The 18857-nt window shown below is 45.7% G+C and overlaps 1 protein-coding gene across 1 annotated transcript in view; it reads left to right on the top strand.

Annotated features, from left to right (window-relative positions):
- Nucleotides 1-363: 363 nt before the first annotated feature.
- LOC138970444 (uncharacterized) overlaps nt 364-18857 on the top strand; it is a 22845-nt gene continuing 4351 nt past the window's right edge. Inside the window, exons 1-3 of the mRNA XM_070342904.1 lie at nt 364-2088; nt 2715-2917; nt 3029-3216. Coding sequence (XP_070199005.1) covers nt 1324-2088; nt 2715-2917; nt 3029-3216 — 1156 coding nt within the window. The 5' untranslated portion in view covers nt 364-1323. The remainder of the gene's footprint in view (nt 2089-2714; nt 2918-3028; nt 3217-18857) is intronic.

Below are 18857 nucleotides of genomic sequence, written 5' to 3'. Positions count from 1 at the left end.
CTTTTGACCGAGACTGACGTAATCCATAGACTCGGAAATGTTAAAGTTTCTATCACACACACACACACACACACACGCACGCACGCACGCACGCACGCACGCACAGACAGACAAAGTTTATCATCGCATAGGCTACACTTACGTGAGCCAAAAACTCTGAACAAAGAAAAAGAAAAGATTTTCTAACTTGCAAACAGAATGTTCCCGCAAGGGTTTCCAGTCTAGTCATATCAACCCGTGCACTGTGAATTCTACAGGGTACAACTACTCACATATACGTTGGTCTGAACAAAGGGGGCGGAGGGAGGGGGGGCAAGGTGCGTGTGGCGACGTGCATTCACTGCCCCTGACGTAGCGGTTACTAAAGGCCCTGTCAGTGTCGTTGTGACGACGTGTCATCTCCCAGCTCGTCTCCCAGTACAGGTGTGAAACGACTGGTGTCAGTGTGGACACTGCTGCCAGGGAGGACTTAAAACTGAATTCCTTGTGTCAGTGACAGTGAGGTCTGCCTGACTGTGAGAAATGACTTGTGTCAGTGACAGTGATAGTGTGGTCTGTCTGATTGTAAGAAATGACTTGTGTCAGTGACAGTGATGGTGTGGTCTGTCTGATAGTAAGAAATGACTTGTGTCAGTGACAGTGATAGTGTGGTCTGTCTGATTGTAAGAAATGACTTGTGTCAGTGACAGTGATAGCGTGGTCTGTCTGATAGTAAGAAATTACTTGTGTCAGTGACAGTGATAGTGTGGTCTGTCTGATTGTAAGAAATTACTTGTGTCAGTGACAGTAATAGTGTGGTCTGTCTGATTGTAAGAAATGACTTATGTCAGTGACAGCGAGGGCTGTGAGTGGGACATGATGTGTATCTGTCACAGTGACGACTGCCTGTCTGTGAGAAACAGTGATTTGTGTCAGTGACAGTGACGTCTGCCTGTCTGTGAGAAACAGTGATTTGTGTCAGTGACAGTGACGTCTGCCTGTCTGTGAGCAATGCGTATTGAGCCGTGTGTTACCGAGCCACACCCGACCTTGGTCAGTGACACACAGCACGCCAAACTCTGCATTCGTGACACGTTGTGTGAAGAAAACCTGGACAACTTTTAGTCTGAAGCTTTACCCATTGAGCTAGAGGGGAACCAGACGTGCGTGATTCTGTCACTGAGCGTGATAACCAGCAGAACGGGACATGCGTGGAGCCTGATTCTCTCACCGGGTGTAAGGGAAAGACAAGTTGTTGATCAAAACCAGCGACACAACGAGAGTGGCTCTCCGTCTTTCCCAAAGCGCGCATGTTAAATTGATTGAAGGTTTGAACCCGAGACCATGGCGGCCAGAAACACACAACAGACAGACGCCGATGACTGGCGGCAGATCGTGACGTCACTCTACCCTGACGCTCTTACCCGTACCTATTGTGTGCCGCCGGTACAGTTCAACAGGGTGCCCTACGTCAGGGACGTTGTACCCGGTACCGGTCTGTCTGTGCATGTGCTACAGCCACGACCTAGTGCCCGGTTTCTCCACACAGCTCTCAGTACCAAGCCTGAGGGATGGACAGTACCGCAGCATATGTGGGCCGAGGAGCCAGGGCCACATCTCCCACCAGTAGGAATGCAGGAGTGCGACCTACGGGATGACTTTGCCCAGAACCACGTGATGCTAAACCTACAGGAGCTTGGCGACAGTCGTCACGAGGCCATGTTCATCCTGTCTCAGCTACAGTTCGGCAGCTACCTCAACGAGCCTGTCTACGCCGCGGCCGCTAAACAGCTCCCACGACCCAAAGACTTACCACGAGATCGTCAGGGGGATTTTGACTTTCTGTTGATCCACCGCCAGCATGGCATTCTGGTCGGAGAGCTCAAGTCTGTGGGAAAAAACAGTAATGCCGCAAACCAGACAGATGATGCTGCCATTGCCGAGAAGGTGAAGCAAGCGGTCAAGCAGCTGGACAAGTCGGAGAGAGTGGTGAGGCACCTTGTGAGTGACATGGGACCTGGCATGACTGTCAAGAAAACTCTCTTCCTGCCTTACGTCAGCAGTGCTCAGTTAGAGCGAGTCTTGGACAACGATGAACAGTTGGAACAGGTAACGCGAGAGAGAGAGAGAGAGAGAGAGAGAGAGAGAGAGAGAGAGAGAGAGAGAGAGAGAGAGAGAAAGAAAGAGAGAGAGACACAGAGAGAGACAGAGAGAGAGGGAGAGAGAGGGAGAGAGAGAGAGAGAGAGAGAGAGAGAGAGAGAGAGAGAGAGAGGAGGGGGAAGAGGGAGGGAGAGAGAGACGAGAGAGAGAGCGAGAGGGGTGAGAGAAGGACATAGAGAGAGAGCGAAAGAGAGAGAGCGAGAGGGGAGAGGGAAAGAGAGAGAGAGGGGTAGAGAGAGAGCAAGAGGGAGGTAGGGAGGGAGAGAGAGAGAGGAGAGAGAGAGAGGCAGACACACAGACAAACAAACAGACCAGAGAGACAGAGCTAGAGACACACAGAGAGAATAAAGAGATAGAAACAGAGATAGAGACACAGGGAGAGAGTGTGTGCTGGTCTCACTACATTTACAATTGCTGCCTCACACACACACACACACACCGCGCGCGCGCGCGCGAGCGTGCTCACATAGTCATACTGCTTGATCGATGTTTTGTCAGTTTCAACCAAGCAAATAATGATACTGGCGCCCTACACAAAGATACAGTATTGCGTACATGTATGTCTCTGCTGCAGGCGGTGTGTCAGAGCCTGGGTGCGGCCAATGCAGCAGAGGCCGTTCAGCTTTGCTGTTGCTCTGACCAACTGTCCCAGCCTGCATCGTACTGGCACGTGACACCCGCCGTGTTATCACAGCTGAGCACCTGGTGGCAACACAGGATGGCCTGTACTGTGGACGCTCGGCTTACTGACCAACTTTACCTGGACATCGTTGCCAGGTGAGAGAAATGACATCCATGTCAGTTACGTCGCAGTGCTGAAATAATGTTGGTATTCGACGTTTAAGTATTAATTATCATTTATCATTATCTTAATTGTTTCTGCTACAGGTTTGTTGGTCCGGCCACCACGGTGTCTGTCCCCTGCTACAACGGTGTCCGTGTGGAGGTGCGGACTACAGGACAGGCGGTGGCGGAACTGGGGCGGAGGCTGGCACTTCTGGTTCTGACCCTGCAACAGCTCGACCTAATGAACAGAGACCCGCCACTGGTCTACATTACGGGAGCGCCAGGAACAGGTGACAAGCTCACAGCTTCTCTTACAAGATTGGGGTTTTTTGTTTTGTTTTTTGTTATTGTTGGTCTTGCTGCCGATTTTGACTGTTCTCTAAACGATTTTTTTTCGAAGCAAGTTGGAACATTATAGCTCAACCGTCTGTTTCGCGTTAAAGGCCAACATCGTGCGCGCGGCAGATGCAGCTCTAGTTTTTCGTGCTGGCAACACTAAATTTAGCTCTGTGGCCTTCTACTATAACAAGGTTCAGTCTCCTAGGCGCAGTCTGCTAACTAATTAATGCCTCCAGTGCATGTTTGTTTGTTTGTTTGTTTGTTTGCTTAACGCCCAGCCGACCACGAAGGGCCATATCAGGGCGGTGCTGCTTTGACATATAACGTGCGCCACACACAAGACAGAAGTCGCAGCACAGGCTTCATGTCTCACCCAGTCACATTATTCTGACACCGGACCAACCAGTCCTAGCACTAACCCCATAATGCCAGACGCCAGGCGGAGCAGCCACTAGATTGCCAATTTTAAAGTCTTAGGTATGACCCGGCCGGGGTTCGAACCCACGACCTCCCGATCACGGGGCGGACGCCTTACCACTGGGCCAACCGTGCCGGTCCCAGTGCATGTTCTGATGTAACCCTTAGATATATATTAATAAGAAAAATTGATGATTGTGTCTGCATGGCAGGAAGCAACGGCTAGTCCACTGGTGCTGTTGTCTCCCTTTACCACGCCCCCCCCCCCTCCTCTAAAGCTTATACATGTAACAACACAACAACAAACCTCCCCAAAAAGAGAATAATAGAAAATAAAAAATTAACGCCTCCAGAAAAAGCTGTTCAAATCAAACGCCCTGTATTTGGGGTCTTTGTTCAAAGTCGCACAGTTTTCAAAGGGAGATTTGTTTTGACCAGAAATCTGCCGGCAATTGATCAAAATTTGCGTTGTCTTATTACACGGTTATAACTTCACGATTATTTTGCTGCACCAACTATTGTCTGCCTTCTTTATTGACAACAATCGTTTCAACATTGTCTGAAAGTCGCACGTGTGAACATCACTTGTAGGACATGACGTGAATGACGTTACACCCTACACCTGATGACAGGTGTGTGAAGGTGCTGTGTTAATACTGCTGCTATGAAGAGAAACAAACCCACCACCACCACCACCACCACAACCACCACCACCACCCAGCATTTACTTACACTGCTGCTTCTGCCATAGAAATAAAAATAAAACATGTTGGTAATGTTCATTAATCATCATCATCATCATCATCATCATCATCATCATCATCATCATCATCATCATCCTGAACAACAACAATAATTATCGTCGTCGATGTTGTTGCGGCAAACGATACTGACAGAACAATGTTTCTGATTTCCTTACAGTGCACTGATCCCAGGTAGTTTGCTCAAATGACGTCTTAGTTGAAGGATTGACGCAGTGTTTATGACGTTGTTTGTGTCGAGTTTTACTTTATCGTCATCGTAGCAGAAGGTTCGATCCAGTTTTGTTGGAGGACGGTTTGTATTGTGCTCGCTGTTTGTGTTGTCTGATTCCGTGGAAAATGTGACAACTGAAGGAAAGGCATCAGGCTGACACGGAGAACAGTTTAAAACTGACATGTTCATTTAGTCTCCATGTAAAATAATTTTCTAAAATAGGAATGTTCTTGGCAGTTGTTTCATTTTTGTGTGCTTATTTCTATTTTCCTGATGCTGTGATTCGCGTGTAACAGATAAAACGGACTTGATGTAGAAAAGCTTGCTTCCACACTGTTTCGTAGTATATTTGTATGGTTATATCTGTTTTGTTTGTGAACAGGAGTAGTAGTATTCGCGCACGAACCGGACCCTACGCAGGGCCGCAGGGCCCGCAAGGATAGGGACCATAAGGTGATAGGTTAAGGTGCCTGTGTTTAAGTAGTGATAAGGAGGGATTGCGTTTAAACGGTTTATTGCGTTTTATATTTTGTCATGTGATTTCATGTGCCTGTACCTGTTGCTCGGTACTAATGACCACTCCAGCTGGGGTAATGACAGGATTACTGCTTTCACGCTTTTTATTTTTATTGGGGTGCTTATTGCAGCTGGATTACTGAGCCACCTCCTTTCTATTGACAGTAATTGACCCTCCCTCTGTGTTTTCACGGGCTTGGGACCGTTTTGACAAGGTATGTCAAAGCCACATTGGGGGTTTTTGGGATTAAACAATACGAGCATTATTTACAGAAGCAAAACATGTCTTATCAAATTTATTTACAAAAACGACAAAGTTGTTTGGCATTGGAATGTTAACCATATCACAGGCGGCGGTATCACAGTCAAAAAAAAGAAAGAGACCCATTAGAGAGGTATCACAGTCAAAAAAGAAAGAGACCCGTTAGACGGGTGTAGGTAGGGTTGAAACCCCATCAGAAGCGATCACACGCTTGATGTAGAAAAACGAGAGTGACTTTCTGGTTTGGGAATACGTGAACATAGACTTTCCGTCTGTCTTGAAACCAGTGTTTGTACCCCCACCACTTTCTTGCGTTAGAAGCACCTGTTGGTAAGACTCTTTAGTCAGTTTGTTTTGGTTTTTGTTTAAGCCTTTTGAACTAAATTTACTTCCACTGTCTCCCTCACAAAAGTAGGTTTTAGAACACAAACCAATAAACGCATTTCCTTGGTATTCGGTTTTAAAGAGACCGGGTGTTCGTTTGTCATAGTGGACACGCGCTGTACAGGCCTGACAGAGAGTTGCGTCCCATGGGGCGTTAGCTAAACGGGTGTTTTGGAAGGCTGCCTCGTGTTGGTCACAGGCTTGTGCAGGGAACCATTGGTTATACACTGTGTAAAACTGTTCTCGCAGTTCAGGACGAACCACCTCTTCTAACGTTGAAGCGCTAAGCGCCATGTACAGAGAATCTGTATCCATTTCCAAAAGCTGGTAATCGGCTCTGGACACAAACTTATCTAGAAAATCAAAATGAAACTCCAACATGCGTAGTTTAGCGTACTGGTAAACAAAGTAACCAATCTGAGAGGGGAGTGACCAGTTGATTTTTTTTTTAGCCATCTCTACTTCAGTAACAACCTCTGTTACTTCTGTTAGTTTTTGAAAACGACCGTTGTTGATCAGTTTTGAGGCCTCGTCAGACAAAACGTAATGAATATCACGATGGTTGGCCACGTTAGTTAAGGTTTTCCCGTAGGCTGAGTTACCGAGCAGTTTGAAAGTTTCAGCTAAGATAGCTTTTGATGGGTCTTGGTCTCCTGCTCGTCTTGCGTTTGAAACGCTGTCACCAAACTGACGGAAACAGGTTTTGGGTTGATACTCTACGATCAGCGTGACGTTTTCAACAACCAACCCGTGCTGCACGTACCAAAACAGGAGGGGTGTGGCTAGCAGAATTTGTTCACCGTGGTAACTCCCTACAAGTGTACGGCGTGGTTGGGATAAGAGCTTGTGTTTTTCAGCGTAGTCTTTCATAAAATCCCCGATCTGTTCTCGGCTGACAGACTCATTTTTGAAAATAGGCTGCATTTCACTGAAATGTTCTTTTAGATGGTCAGGTACATAAATATCACACTGTACCAACCCGAACAAAGTTTTGTTTTGCACCGCGTCTAAGACAGTTTGATCTGTGATGGTAGAAGGATGCCGGAAGGGTTTAAGTGTCGGAAAACGACCTTGTAGAAAAGTCTGAATGGGGGTGTTTTGTTTTTTGTCTGCGTACCATTCACACTCCCATTTTTCGACGACAGTCACACCCACATCCTCACGCAGGTATTTGGTAATGTTGCTTGTATGTTCTCTGAGTTCAACTAGTGTTTTTCCGGTGACAGGGTTAGTCGTTTTACCAGCGGTCACAGAACAGTCATGCCCGTGGAACAAACATCCGTGAAACTGATAGCAAATTTGATTCGCGGCATCCCAACCATCAACTCTAATCTTTTTTCGACCAAGGGCCTTCTCTTTCGCGTTAAACTTATGTTGGAGATGGATCTGTTTTGATGACATGACCCACTCCAACCATTCCCGAGCTAGCTGACCGTAGGGATCTGTTTTTTCCGCTTTAAAAGCGTTTTCTTTTCTACGAATGACAGGGTGCTCTGTGGGCATGTCTTGCATGAGTGCAGCTAAATACAGCGCATTTGCATCAAATCCCTGAACAGACTGTACCGGTTTGTCCTGATTACCACGAATGTGTGTTTTGTCTTTTTCGTGGTATCTGTGAAAGACAATAGACGGACCCCCGACAATGTTCTTTCGCAAAAGTGCGTGAACGTCTTTTTGTTTTTCGTTAAAAAGTGAAAAGTAGGTATCTGAAGACAACGTGTCAAACAGATACTTCAGTGTCACACCGGGGACAGAAATACCGTCTTTCAGCAAATCAACTCGCAGACTAGCGTACATACTAATCTGATGCTGCAAAGCAACCAGAAACGGCCCTGTATCTAGGTTGTTGTACCACACCAAAAAATCCTTCAAAGTCATCATTTTGTTTTCAGTCCATACACGCTGACAAAAAGCGTACTCTGTATCAGAAATATTTGAGTTTTTGAGCTTACTAAAAAAAGCTGCATGGGGTGGGAGTTCTCTTTCGTCTAGTGTACTTAGACTAGTGACGTATTCATAGCAGAAAAAACCCTTTTCCTCTTCGACCCCGAACGCCTTGAGGTACTTGGAATAACTAAAACCTGGTGCAAGAAAATTGTTGATGTCGAGAAACCGAAGTTTGTCTGTACAAAGACACATATACTGATTGTTTCGTTTAACAACAAACTTGAAAGGAGGTCTTTTAGGGGCCTTCTTTTTTCCCTCTGTTTTGACTTCTTTGTCTTCTTCTTCTTCTTCCTCTTCTTCTTCTTCTTCTTCTTCACCCACGGTATCAAAACCATCTGGTTCAAAAACAGGGTCTGTTTGACTTTCGTCTTTTGGAAGATCGTTATGGGCTGTTTTGTCTTTGACAAACTTTTCAATGAGAAAAGGTTTGATCACATTCAGATCGTAGCGAGAAGAATTGAAACCTACGACAGGCAGTTCTTGTAAATACTCATATAATTTCTGTCTGAGTCTTTCTACGGGGATGTTGAGGCTATCTGTCTCTTGTTGTTGTGTCTCTTCGATCTCAGTCAACTGATCAAACACATCTTTAAATTCTTCACAAAGAAGAGCGCAGGAGGCTTCAGAGATACGTTCTAGGTAGTTAACCATGTTATCCACTAGTTCTTGAGGGTTACCTTTACTCACAAAACAGGTTGGTTCTGTGAAATGGGGAACATTACTGCATACAGAAACAGAAAGAGGAATATGTTTTGCTGTATACTGTGTACAGTTTGACTCAGCTGATTTTGTTTGTGGCAAGTTATCTGTGTCAAAAAACACCTCAAAATCAAACGTCGCTCTGTAGGGAAAAACAAAATCTGCGGTTACCTGAACACCGTGGTTTTGTAGCTGTTGAAAAATGTTTTGAGGTGGTGAGTAAACCCCGCCTTTGAACGTTTCCTTTGAGCCCTCACCCTGACAAGTCTGTTCATGTCGATTCATTTGAGACAAAGACGACCAGAGTTTCCCGCATTTGGAACAAGCCAACGCATGACCGAGTTTATCAATGTCTAAAATGTACATGAAATGGTCTTTGTAACGCAAGAGACGCATAACGCCAGAATGTTTGTAAGCGCTACGACGCAGAGGAACGAGACAGACAGGTGTTTGGCTCTCATCAAACTCAAACACATCTATGTTCACCTTAAACTCAGCTTCAATCGACTCAAGTTGAAACAAAGTGACCCCCGGAAAGTGGACAGGGGGGGAATGTCCGGCCCACTGTTTGAACAAGGTTTTTGTGGGTTTTTGCAAAGATTGACGCGAGGCTCCTTTGTGCAAAGCAAGACAGCGAAAGAGACACAGACCATCAGTATAAGGAAAATGATTACGCGCGTCTTTTTGCAACTTGTGCAAGAACTGTGTGTTTGTGATGTAGTCAGGTAGACTACCACAGGCACAACCGATAGGAAAGTCAGTCAAAGGCGTGACATAGAAACTGGAAGACATGATGCTGTGAACAGCATACCGAGAGTTTGGGCGTTCGAGTCTAACTTGTTCTAGAATGTCATGATCACTGATTTCACCGAGAAAAGAAAGAAAGTCCTGCTTTGAGTTGATCAGGCGCGGTCGTTGTAAGACAGAGTGGTTATTGACTGAGGCATGAAAGAAAGACAAGTCACCCGACTCTTTGTTTTTGAGAAGAAAAGAGTGAGAAAAATTGATTTTGAAGCGTTTGTTTTGTTCATGGAACAGATCAAGAAGCGACTCGTCCCAATCAGGGAAATCAGAACAAGGGTTCCAGAGAATGGTATAGGTTGACTGAAGTTTACCAGGCCGCTTATGAGTTTTAACAGAATTCCAATGCCTTTCGTACATTTGTCTTTCTTCAAAAGGTAACTTTTTGATTTTTTCTTTTTCTAGACTTCGTTTGTTTAATCCCTTTTTGGGGGGAGGGGGATCCTGTGAAGGCAAACTTTTTCTTTTCTGTCCGCCTGTCGGCACTGGTGGTGGAGGTGTCCGACTCGTAACATCTTGGCAGTTTTTGTTTGAGTTTTTATGCCGAGTAAGGTCGTGTTTTCTGCTAAACGATTTGCCGCACATAGCACAGAGAAAAGGTCTGGCTTTGTTATGGACTTCTTTGACATGAGCGTTGACGTTGTAGCTCTGTGTAAAAATCTGTTCACAGTGCGGGCATTGGTTACGCTGTAATACAAAAAAAAGAACTATGTCTGAGCTACAAAAAAACAATATCAAAAAACATCTTACATAAAAAAAAACATTTATTTTTCTAAAAAGCTATGTCTGAGAAAAAAGTAACACTCTACCTTTATTTTTTTTTCTTTACAAGATATAAAAACAAAATCAACTTACCAAATCTGTTGAGGCCGGTTGTGGAGTTGAGTCAGCGTCACTGCTGCTGCTGCTGTTGGTCGCCATAGTTGTTTTTGTTCACCACCACCCACTTGTAAAGTCGAAGAGACACTCAAGAGTTAGCCCCAGAAGAAGCTTATTTATACCCCTCTTTGCCCGCATCACCGCCGTATTCTAACTACGCGTTTCTATTTTTAGGTGCTGACCAATCAACAAGTTCTAACATGTTTAGGTCTTGCGTCTCTGTGGTGCAATAACTCAGGCGTAAGCACCCAATGACCCCCCTCTGGAGGTTTACCGGAGACGGGGCTCCGCGAAGCGCAGGGATACCGTTTAATTGCCTTACTCTGACACCCCCCTGACAGGGCACCAAACTACATAGCTATTAAAGAGAGAGGGCTCCGCGAAGCGCAGAGAAAGTGTGTGTGTGTGTGAATGAGTGTGTGGTGTGTGTGTGTGTGTGACAGTGTATGTGTGTGTGTGTGAGTGTGTGAGTGTGTGTGTGTGTGTGTGTGTGTGTGTGTGTGACAGTGTATGTGTGTGTGTGTGACAGTGTATGTGTGTGTGTGTGTGTGTGAGTGTGTGTGTGTGTGTGTGTGTGTGTGTGTGACAGTGTATGTGTGTGTGTGACAGTGAGTGTGTGTGTGTGTGTGTGTGTGTGTGTGTATTGGATGGTAGAAAAAAAGACTAACATAACTAGTTAGTTTTGAATATAACATTTAAAGTAGATGGTTTTTTTGGTTTTTTTTGTGTGTGTTTGTTTAGAGCTAATAAATAAAGATAAGGATAGGATCTTAGTTTAGTATGTGAAAATGGATCCAAGGTGGAAACATCCTTTTACCTGTGTGATTGCCGGTCCCACAGGGAGTGGGAAGACTCATTTTGTCAAACAATATTTGAATCACTTACAAGCTATGATGACACCCCCTCCAGAGGAATTGATTTGGTGTTATGGGGCGTGGCAGTCTGGTTACAATGAGATGCGACATGTGACGTTTGTGGAGGGTTTACCCGACGTGGAACAGTGGACAGGGGTCAAAAGGCGACTGGTCATCATTGATGATTTGATGAGTGAGACAAACGACAAGGTCACACAACTATTCACCAAAGAAAGTCATCATCGGAATCTGAGTGTAATGTATATTGTACAGAACCTGTTTGGAAAAAACAAAGAGCAGAGGACGATCAGTTTGAACAGTCACTACCTGGTGGTGTTTAAAAACCCAAGAGATGCTTCACAGATCACCCATCTGGCCAAGCAGATGTACCCTGGGAAGCTAAAGTATGTGCAAGAGGCATTTAAAGATGCGACTTCTATGCCTCACGGTTATTTGCTGTTTGACTTGCGACAAGAGACACCCGATCATCTTCGTCTGAGGACAAAAGTTTTCCCGCCAGAGCACCCCGTGGTGTACCTTCAAAAATAACCATGTCTGCACGCCTGAAGAGAAATGTACCCATGTTGCGGCTGTTGTGTGGGGCTAAGCCTGCCGTGATTAAGGCCGTATTGAAAGGAGCTTCTCCAGATTTGATCCATGCGTTGTGCGAGTGCTCTCTAAACATCTTAAAAGGCCATGTGCAGCTGACGCCCGCACAGAAGAAACGGTTGTCTCGACACAAACAGAACCTACGGGTCTTAGCCAAAAAAACAACATCTGTCAAACATCGAAAGCAAATCCTGCAGAAAGGCGGTTTTCTTCAGGCTCTTTTGAACCCTGTGCTAGGTATTGTATCTGGCTTGCTCGGGACCCTGGGTCTCTGATGCGATGGAGCATACCAAAAAGATGATTTTGATTGAGCCACGCGTGTTGGACTCTTTGCGGGACTCTGCAGGTGGACCTCCAGTACCTGATGCCACCTCACAAAGTTTGAAGGACATGGATCAAGTGATGCGGGGCATTTTAGACGAGAAGGATGTGGACAAACATGAAAAAGCAGACTCCTACCAACAAGTCTTGTGGCGGTTTTTGAATCGTTTTAGTCACTACAAAAACAAACCTCTTGGAAGAGTGGAGCTATCACCACCAGCAAAACAACCTTTGACAGAACTGAATGAGGCCGAGAAAACTCAGGACCTAGCTAGGATAGAACAACGAGTGTTGGAGAGTGTGCCGAAAACCTTGAAGAAGAAGGCTCAGTTGCTTTTGGATATAACCAAGGACAGTTCTGACATCAAGTGGAATGATCAAGGGCAGCTCGTGTACCAGGGACAGACAGTAGAAGGAACCAACATGGCTGATCTGGTGAATGATGCTCTTCGTTACCGTAAAAATGCACCTGATCCTCAAGGGTGGGAAGTGTTTGCAAAAGGTTTAAAAGCGGTTAATGCCCCTCGTGAACTCATTGGTCACACAGGGCGATGGGAGTGGATGCACAGCGAGGGGGGTGATAGAGGAAGACCACCCACCAGGACAAAAAGAAGAAGAAGAAGAATTGTGACTCCTTCCTCAGCATCTCCTTCTGCAGAAAGAGTAGTATTCCCTTCTCCAGCCCCCAAGAAGAGGACGTGGCTATCTTATTCTTGAGCAGAATGCCAGTGAAAAAGAAAAAAGTCGCTGAGAAGCTGCGACGTCGATATTATGGAAGTCAACTCCCTGGAAGTTTGGGTGGAGTGGAAGCTTTGAGAAGAACCACCAGACAAGAACAAAAACAAGTTGAAAAGTGGTTGACATTTCAAGACACCTATACACTACACAAACCTGTGCGGCGAAAGTTTACTCGTCGTCGTATCATCGTGGGTGGCATAGATCATCAGTGGCAAGCAGATTTGATTGATGTTAGAGCGCTGAGAAAAGACAATGACGGGTTTACCTACCTACTCACATGTATTGATGTGCTGAGCAAACACGCGTGGGTGGTGCCTTTGAAGGACAAAACAGGGGCCTCTCTGGTGACAGCCTTCAAAAGCATTTTTGTCCGAGGTCGTCAACCCCTGAGACTACAAACAGATAAGGGTAGCGAATTTAAAAACAAGGTGTTCCAGGATTTTTTGGACAAAACAAAGGTACACTTTTTTGTGACAGAAAATGATGACATTAAAGCCTCAATGGCGGAGCGCTTCAACCGTACCTTGAAAGACAAACTGTGGAGGTATTTCACCAGAACAAGTTCAGTGAGGTATGTGGAAGTCTTGGCTAAGCTGGTGCGTGGTTACAATCATTCCTACCACCACAGTATTAAGAAAGCTCCTGCTGACGTAACCATCGCTAATCAGGAGGAAGTGTGGCAACGGTTGTATGGTGGTCCAACTCTCTCCAAACCACCTAAACTGAATATAGGAGACCGTGTGCGAATCAGCAAGACGAGAAGAGTCTTTAAAAAAGGTTATATGCCTTCTTGGACAGAGGAACTCTTTACCATCAGTCAAGTCAAGACAACCACACCCGTGACCTATGTGCTGAAAGATGATCACGGAGAAGAACTGTTGGGGACTTTTTATGAACAGGAACTGCAGAAAGTGGGGGAGAAAGAAATATACCGCATTGAAGCTGTTTTGGAACAACGCCCTGGAAAAGGCAAACAGAAAGAGTATTTAGTCAAATGGTTCGGCTATGACCCGTCATTCAATTCTTGGATTCCACAGACGGCACTGACCCCCTACACGGACTAGCTTCAGTGGTTCTGATGGAGAAAACTCAGAAGATTAATACGCCTCTGGATGAACCAGACAGTGTTGTTAAGCGACCAAGAACATCCAAGCTGTGGCGTGTATTTGGACATCGTGTCCCTCGGAGCGAGATTGTCTTCCTTTGTCAGATGCTCCTTATTTATGTGGTGATTGGAGTGTCTCTGTTCAATCTGACAACCGGTCGCGGACCGGATAACTTGTGGGTGGCCCTACTGGGAAGTTGTCTCGGCTACGTGCTTCCTAATCCTTCCATTGATCCACCCTTGGTACAGTAACAACGTCTTCACTCATCATGTTCTACCTGACACTCCCCAGCAACAGCTCCTTGCAGCACTACCCTGACAACAACGCGAGTCACTACTACACAAAACTACCTCAAACAATTGACCTGGGCACCGACTACGAGTGTGGGTTGGCTGAGATTCAGTTTAACAACTCGTATGTAAATGTGGAAAAAGCCACGTGTCAGTTTCGAATTTGTGTCCCATTAGGTGTTGTTATTTCTTGTGATACTCTAGTTTTACCAGAGGGGTTGTATGATTCACCTGCTTTTTTTATAGACTCACTAAACCAGCTCTTGGTTGATGTAAGTCTTACGCACTATGTAAGGTTTTATTACACCAAAGCAGCAAAAAAAGTACGTGTTAAATTACTCAAAAATATCTCGCTGTGGATGAGCCCCGAGTTGATGAGAATTTTGAAAACAGATGTCACCCAACAAAGCATCATAGGCCCTGGTCACTTTGACGGTAAGGCTATGATGGACTTACATCAAGATTTTCACGCAATATACGTGTACTGCGATTTGGTGCGCGAAAGAGTGGTCGGAGACACATTAGTCCCATTGTTGCGGACGGTGCCGATTAAAAAGAAGACTGAAGAAGTCGTTCATCATATGTTTGAAAAACCCCATTACATGCCACTGACTCGATGTCAGTTCAACACGGTGGAAATGCTTTTAACAACGGACACGGGAAAACCTATCGCATTTGAGCAAGGGAAGACGGTCGTGACGCTTCATTTTCGTCGTAGACGCACCGACCATTTGTAGAAGATGGTTCGTCTAACCCCTTTTCAGGGCAGTGGAAAACTCTATGAAGATTATTACTGCAGCCAGGTCGGCCACGGTCTCCCCGTGTTTGTAGGAGGAAGAAACTACAGAGGTCATGGTATTGGCAATCTCTTAGGGGGTATTGGTCGAGCCCTTGTGCCTCTTTTGAGAAGTGGTGGAAAAGCTCTGCTGAAAGAGGGGGCTAGGACAGGTATGCAGGTGGCTCAGGATGTACTGTCTGGGCGTAGTGTTAAGTCGTCACTACAGCAGAGAGCTAGCAATGCAGGGAAGCGATTGTTTCACCAAGCCGTGGGTCGAGTGACAGGCACAACAGCCGCGCCGCCTGGAGAACCTGCAAGGAAACGTATAAAATCATCTACACCACACCGCCAAGGTCAGACTGGGAGACAGAAGAAGAAGAGAAGGAGGGCGACAGCAGCCGATATTTTTGGATAAGCATCATGGCCCTTGCCCACCCTCAGTCATGTGAAAGTGTACATACTGGATTGGATTTGTTTTCTGTACCCCCAACACAGACAGCTGTGCAGGAGGGAATGTTTGTAGAGTATCATCCTCTGGCTACTCTGGCCCCAGGAGCCCCTATTGAGTTTACCATCAGTGGTGCTACATCCGAGTACCTGGATCTAAGCAACACGTATCTCCATGTGCGAGCTAAAATCACCAAAGCAGACGGAACAAACTTGGAGGCTGACTCCCCTGTGGCTCCTGTCAACTACTGGTTGCACAGCCTGTTTTCCCAGGTGGATATCAGTCTCAATGATACCTTGGTGACCAATTCAGAGAACACCTACCCCTACCGTGCCTACATTGAAGCCACCCTCAACTATGGACGAGAAGCCAAGAAAAGTCACCTCACCAGTGCCATGTATTACCGAGATAGCTCCAACCATCTGGATGATACAGCAGGGGATGACAACTGGGGTTTGAAGGTACGGCGTGAGCAAACCATGCGGAGCAGAGAGGCAGACATGATGGGGCGACTTCATGCTGACATCATGCACCAGGAACGCTACATGATGAACGGTGTGGACGTGAAGATCAGACTCATTCCTTCCAAGAACATCTTCCACCTGATGTCTCCTGACCCCTTTCAGGGTTTCCGCAGTGTCATCACACATGCCTCCCTGTTTGTTCGCAAAGTCAAGTTGAACCCTGCTGTGAGCCTCGCTCACGCCAAAGCGCTGGAAAAAGGTACGGCCAAGTATCCTTTGAAAAGGGTCGTTGTGAAGACTTTCTCCATTCCCACAGGCAACCACAGTGCTGTGCAGGACAACTTGTTTCTGAGTCAGACACCCAACCGCCTGGTGATTGGCTTGGTGGACAGCGCTGCTTTCAACGGTCAAGCCTCACGTAATCCCTACCACTTCAAGACACAAGGATTGTCCTTTCTCAGCCTGTACCTAGACGGAAAACAGATCCCCGGCAAACCCCTGACACCGAACTTTGAACAACACCAGTATGTGAGGTCATTCTTCAGTCTCATGACGTCTACGGGTGTCGCCAACAAAGATGCGGGGTCTTACATGGAGTTGCGTGATTTTGAGTTGGGGTATGCTATCTACAGTTTTGACCTGAGTCCCAGTCTTCTGGATGGAGATCAGTTTGAACTGGTGAAAAGCGGTGCCCTGCGTCTGGAGCTGAAGTTCAACCAAGCCCTTCCAGCACCTGTGATGGTGATTGTGTATGGTGAAATGGACAGCATGATCGAGATTGATCGCTCTCGCCAGGTCCTGACTGATTTTGCACTATGAACAGCAAAGACATTAGCCGAGTGTTGGGGAGAGACATTCATACCCGACGTGTGTTTCGAGGTGTGTTTCCCAGAGACAGACTCCCACGACAGGTGAATACGCGACGCCCAAGCGCTTTTGTCATCAATACAGATCGCAGTACAGGACCGGGAGAACACTGGGTGTGTGTCTGGTTTGATGGACTGGGACAAGCGGAATATTTTGATAGTTTTGGTTTACCACCCGTGCACCCCGCCATTGAAAACTTTATGCTGAAACACAGTTCAGCCCACGTGTACAACCCACGTCTTTTGCAAGACTTGACGAGTTCAGCCTGTGGTTTGTATGTATTGTACTATGTTTTGATGAAAAGCCGCGGAGCCAGTTTATTTCGAACGCTTCGTGTGTTTTCTCCCAACAGACTTTGGGGTAATGATCGAAGAGTATGGTTTTTGGTCCAACAGCTAAGAAGAAACTGAGGTCGCGTGCATCGTCTTTTGTTTAGGTCTGTAAACTGTTTTATTCCTTTTATTGGGTGTGTCTTGTGTGTGTGTATGTGTCTATATAAGAAGAAGGGGCGGAATCATCACCACCACTTTCATCTCGTACCCACCAAAGTAGAGAGAGGGTTAGAAGAGTGCTAGTAAGAAAAGAGAGGTACACAAAACAAAAAAAAAAGTCATGATGGAGACGGCCAGTCCCTCTTTAGAGCAGATGTTGGAAGAATTGGAGGCTGGTATTCTCAAAGTTAAAGATCACCTGCGAAACAGTTTGTTCTTGATGTTTGTTAGTGAGTTAAAACGCGATGTTTGCAAACGCCTTGAAGAAAAAAAGAGAGAAAAAAAAGACTATTCAACACGTTGGACTGTTGACGCCATTAGAACCGTCGCAGATAAAATCTGGGAACACCTAAATCGAGACAAAATTCTTAGTCGTTGGAATGTAGCATTACCCAAGACACATCCAGACGGGGTCTCCTGGTGGTGTTTGCGAGTTGTTGTGTGGAAGTGGACAGAAACGACAGCGTTTCGAAAAAGGGTTATCACTCATGTGACTGAACAACTGCTCTGTGAGTGATGCAACAGAGTGAAAAACGACATAGCATCCCACGTGACCTTAGGCTAACCCAGTGTGGACCCGTTGAAACCAGAATAATCAAGATGTACATGAACCACGAGTGTGTATATAAGACAGGACGGATGTAAAAAGACCACTACAGAGGATTTTTGCGGAGTCGATCATGCCTTCAGGGACCATGAAGCAGCCACCACAGCCGGCTACACGCTACCCGCTAGGTGGAAGCCTTTTTGCCTCAGTAAAAACGTGGCGAGGGACTGTAAAAATCCATATTCGCCACTATGCTGTTCCCACCCGCACCAAAGGTGGGCGTGTTGTCCCCACCCAAAGAGGAGTCACCCTGGACTTGAAAAAGCTTCAGAAACTGCTTAGAGTGCAGAAAAAACTCAAAGAAGACTTCCACCAACAGGTATCTTCTCTGTCACCCACAGAGGAGAAGCAGGAGAAAAAACATCCGAAAAATCACACAGAGTGTCCGCTGTCAGACTACTACTGTTCAACACCATCAACCACAGCCACGGCTTCGACACAAAGCGAGGAATACCCTCAGCAGCTACAGCGACCCCTGTATTCCACATGTCCAGCTTACTGTCCTGCCACAACCGTAAATCCTCTTCCTGTGACACCAAGAAGTGGTTATGAAGTTGACAACTAATCCGGGGACCACCTCGTTCCTTTAAATTGACAATCATGATTTGGATTTTTTTTTTTTTGGTTTAATGTATGTGTATGCAAAATGTTAATTTTTTTAATATTTTTAATATTCAAAAGACTGCTGTCACTTTTATAATAAAATGATCATATTGGAAAAGTTAATAACTATGTGTCTGTATAACTCTTGAATGCTACCGTGAGTAGTTTTATGTATTGTTTTGTTACTCTTTACGTCTGACTTTTTTACCTTCTTGTTTGGAAGTACTTGTGTAAACGCGCGCGCATGTGTTTGTGTGTGTGTGTGTGTGTGTGTGTGTGTGTGTGTGTATGTGTGTGTGTGATCGGAGGTGTGTGATCGGAGGTGTGTGTGTGTGTGTGTGTGTGTTTGCACTTACATTTTATTCCCACCACACATATAACCCTACCTCTTACATAGTCTATCAACAACAAAATTAAAAAAAATTAAACACCGCAACAACGAAGAAAATAAATATCAAAAACAAAATAATACCTATCTTATCTGGTGTACCTATCAAAACCTTGTACGTAGAACAACCGTTTCTATTTTTAGTGCT

Source organism: Littorina saxatilis, linkage group LG7 (assembly GCF_037325665.1).
Source record: "Littorina saxatilis isolate snail1 linkage group LG7, US_GU_Lsax_2.0, whole genome shotgun sequence".
Classification (NCBI taxonomy): domain Eukaryota; kingdom Metazoa; phylum Mollusca; class Gastropoda; order Littorinimorpha; family Littorinidae; genus Littorina; species Littorina saxatilis.
The sequence above is the reverse complement of the archived record's forward strand: the minus strand, read 5'-3'. Positions and strand labels throughout refer to the sequence as shown.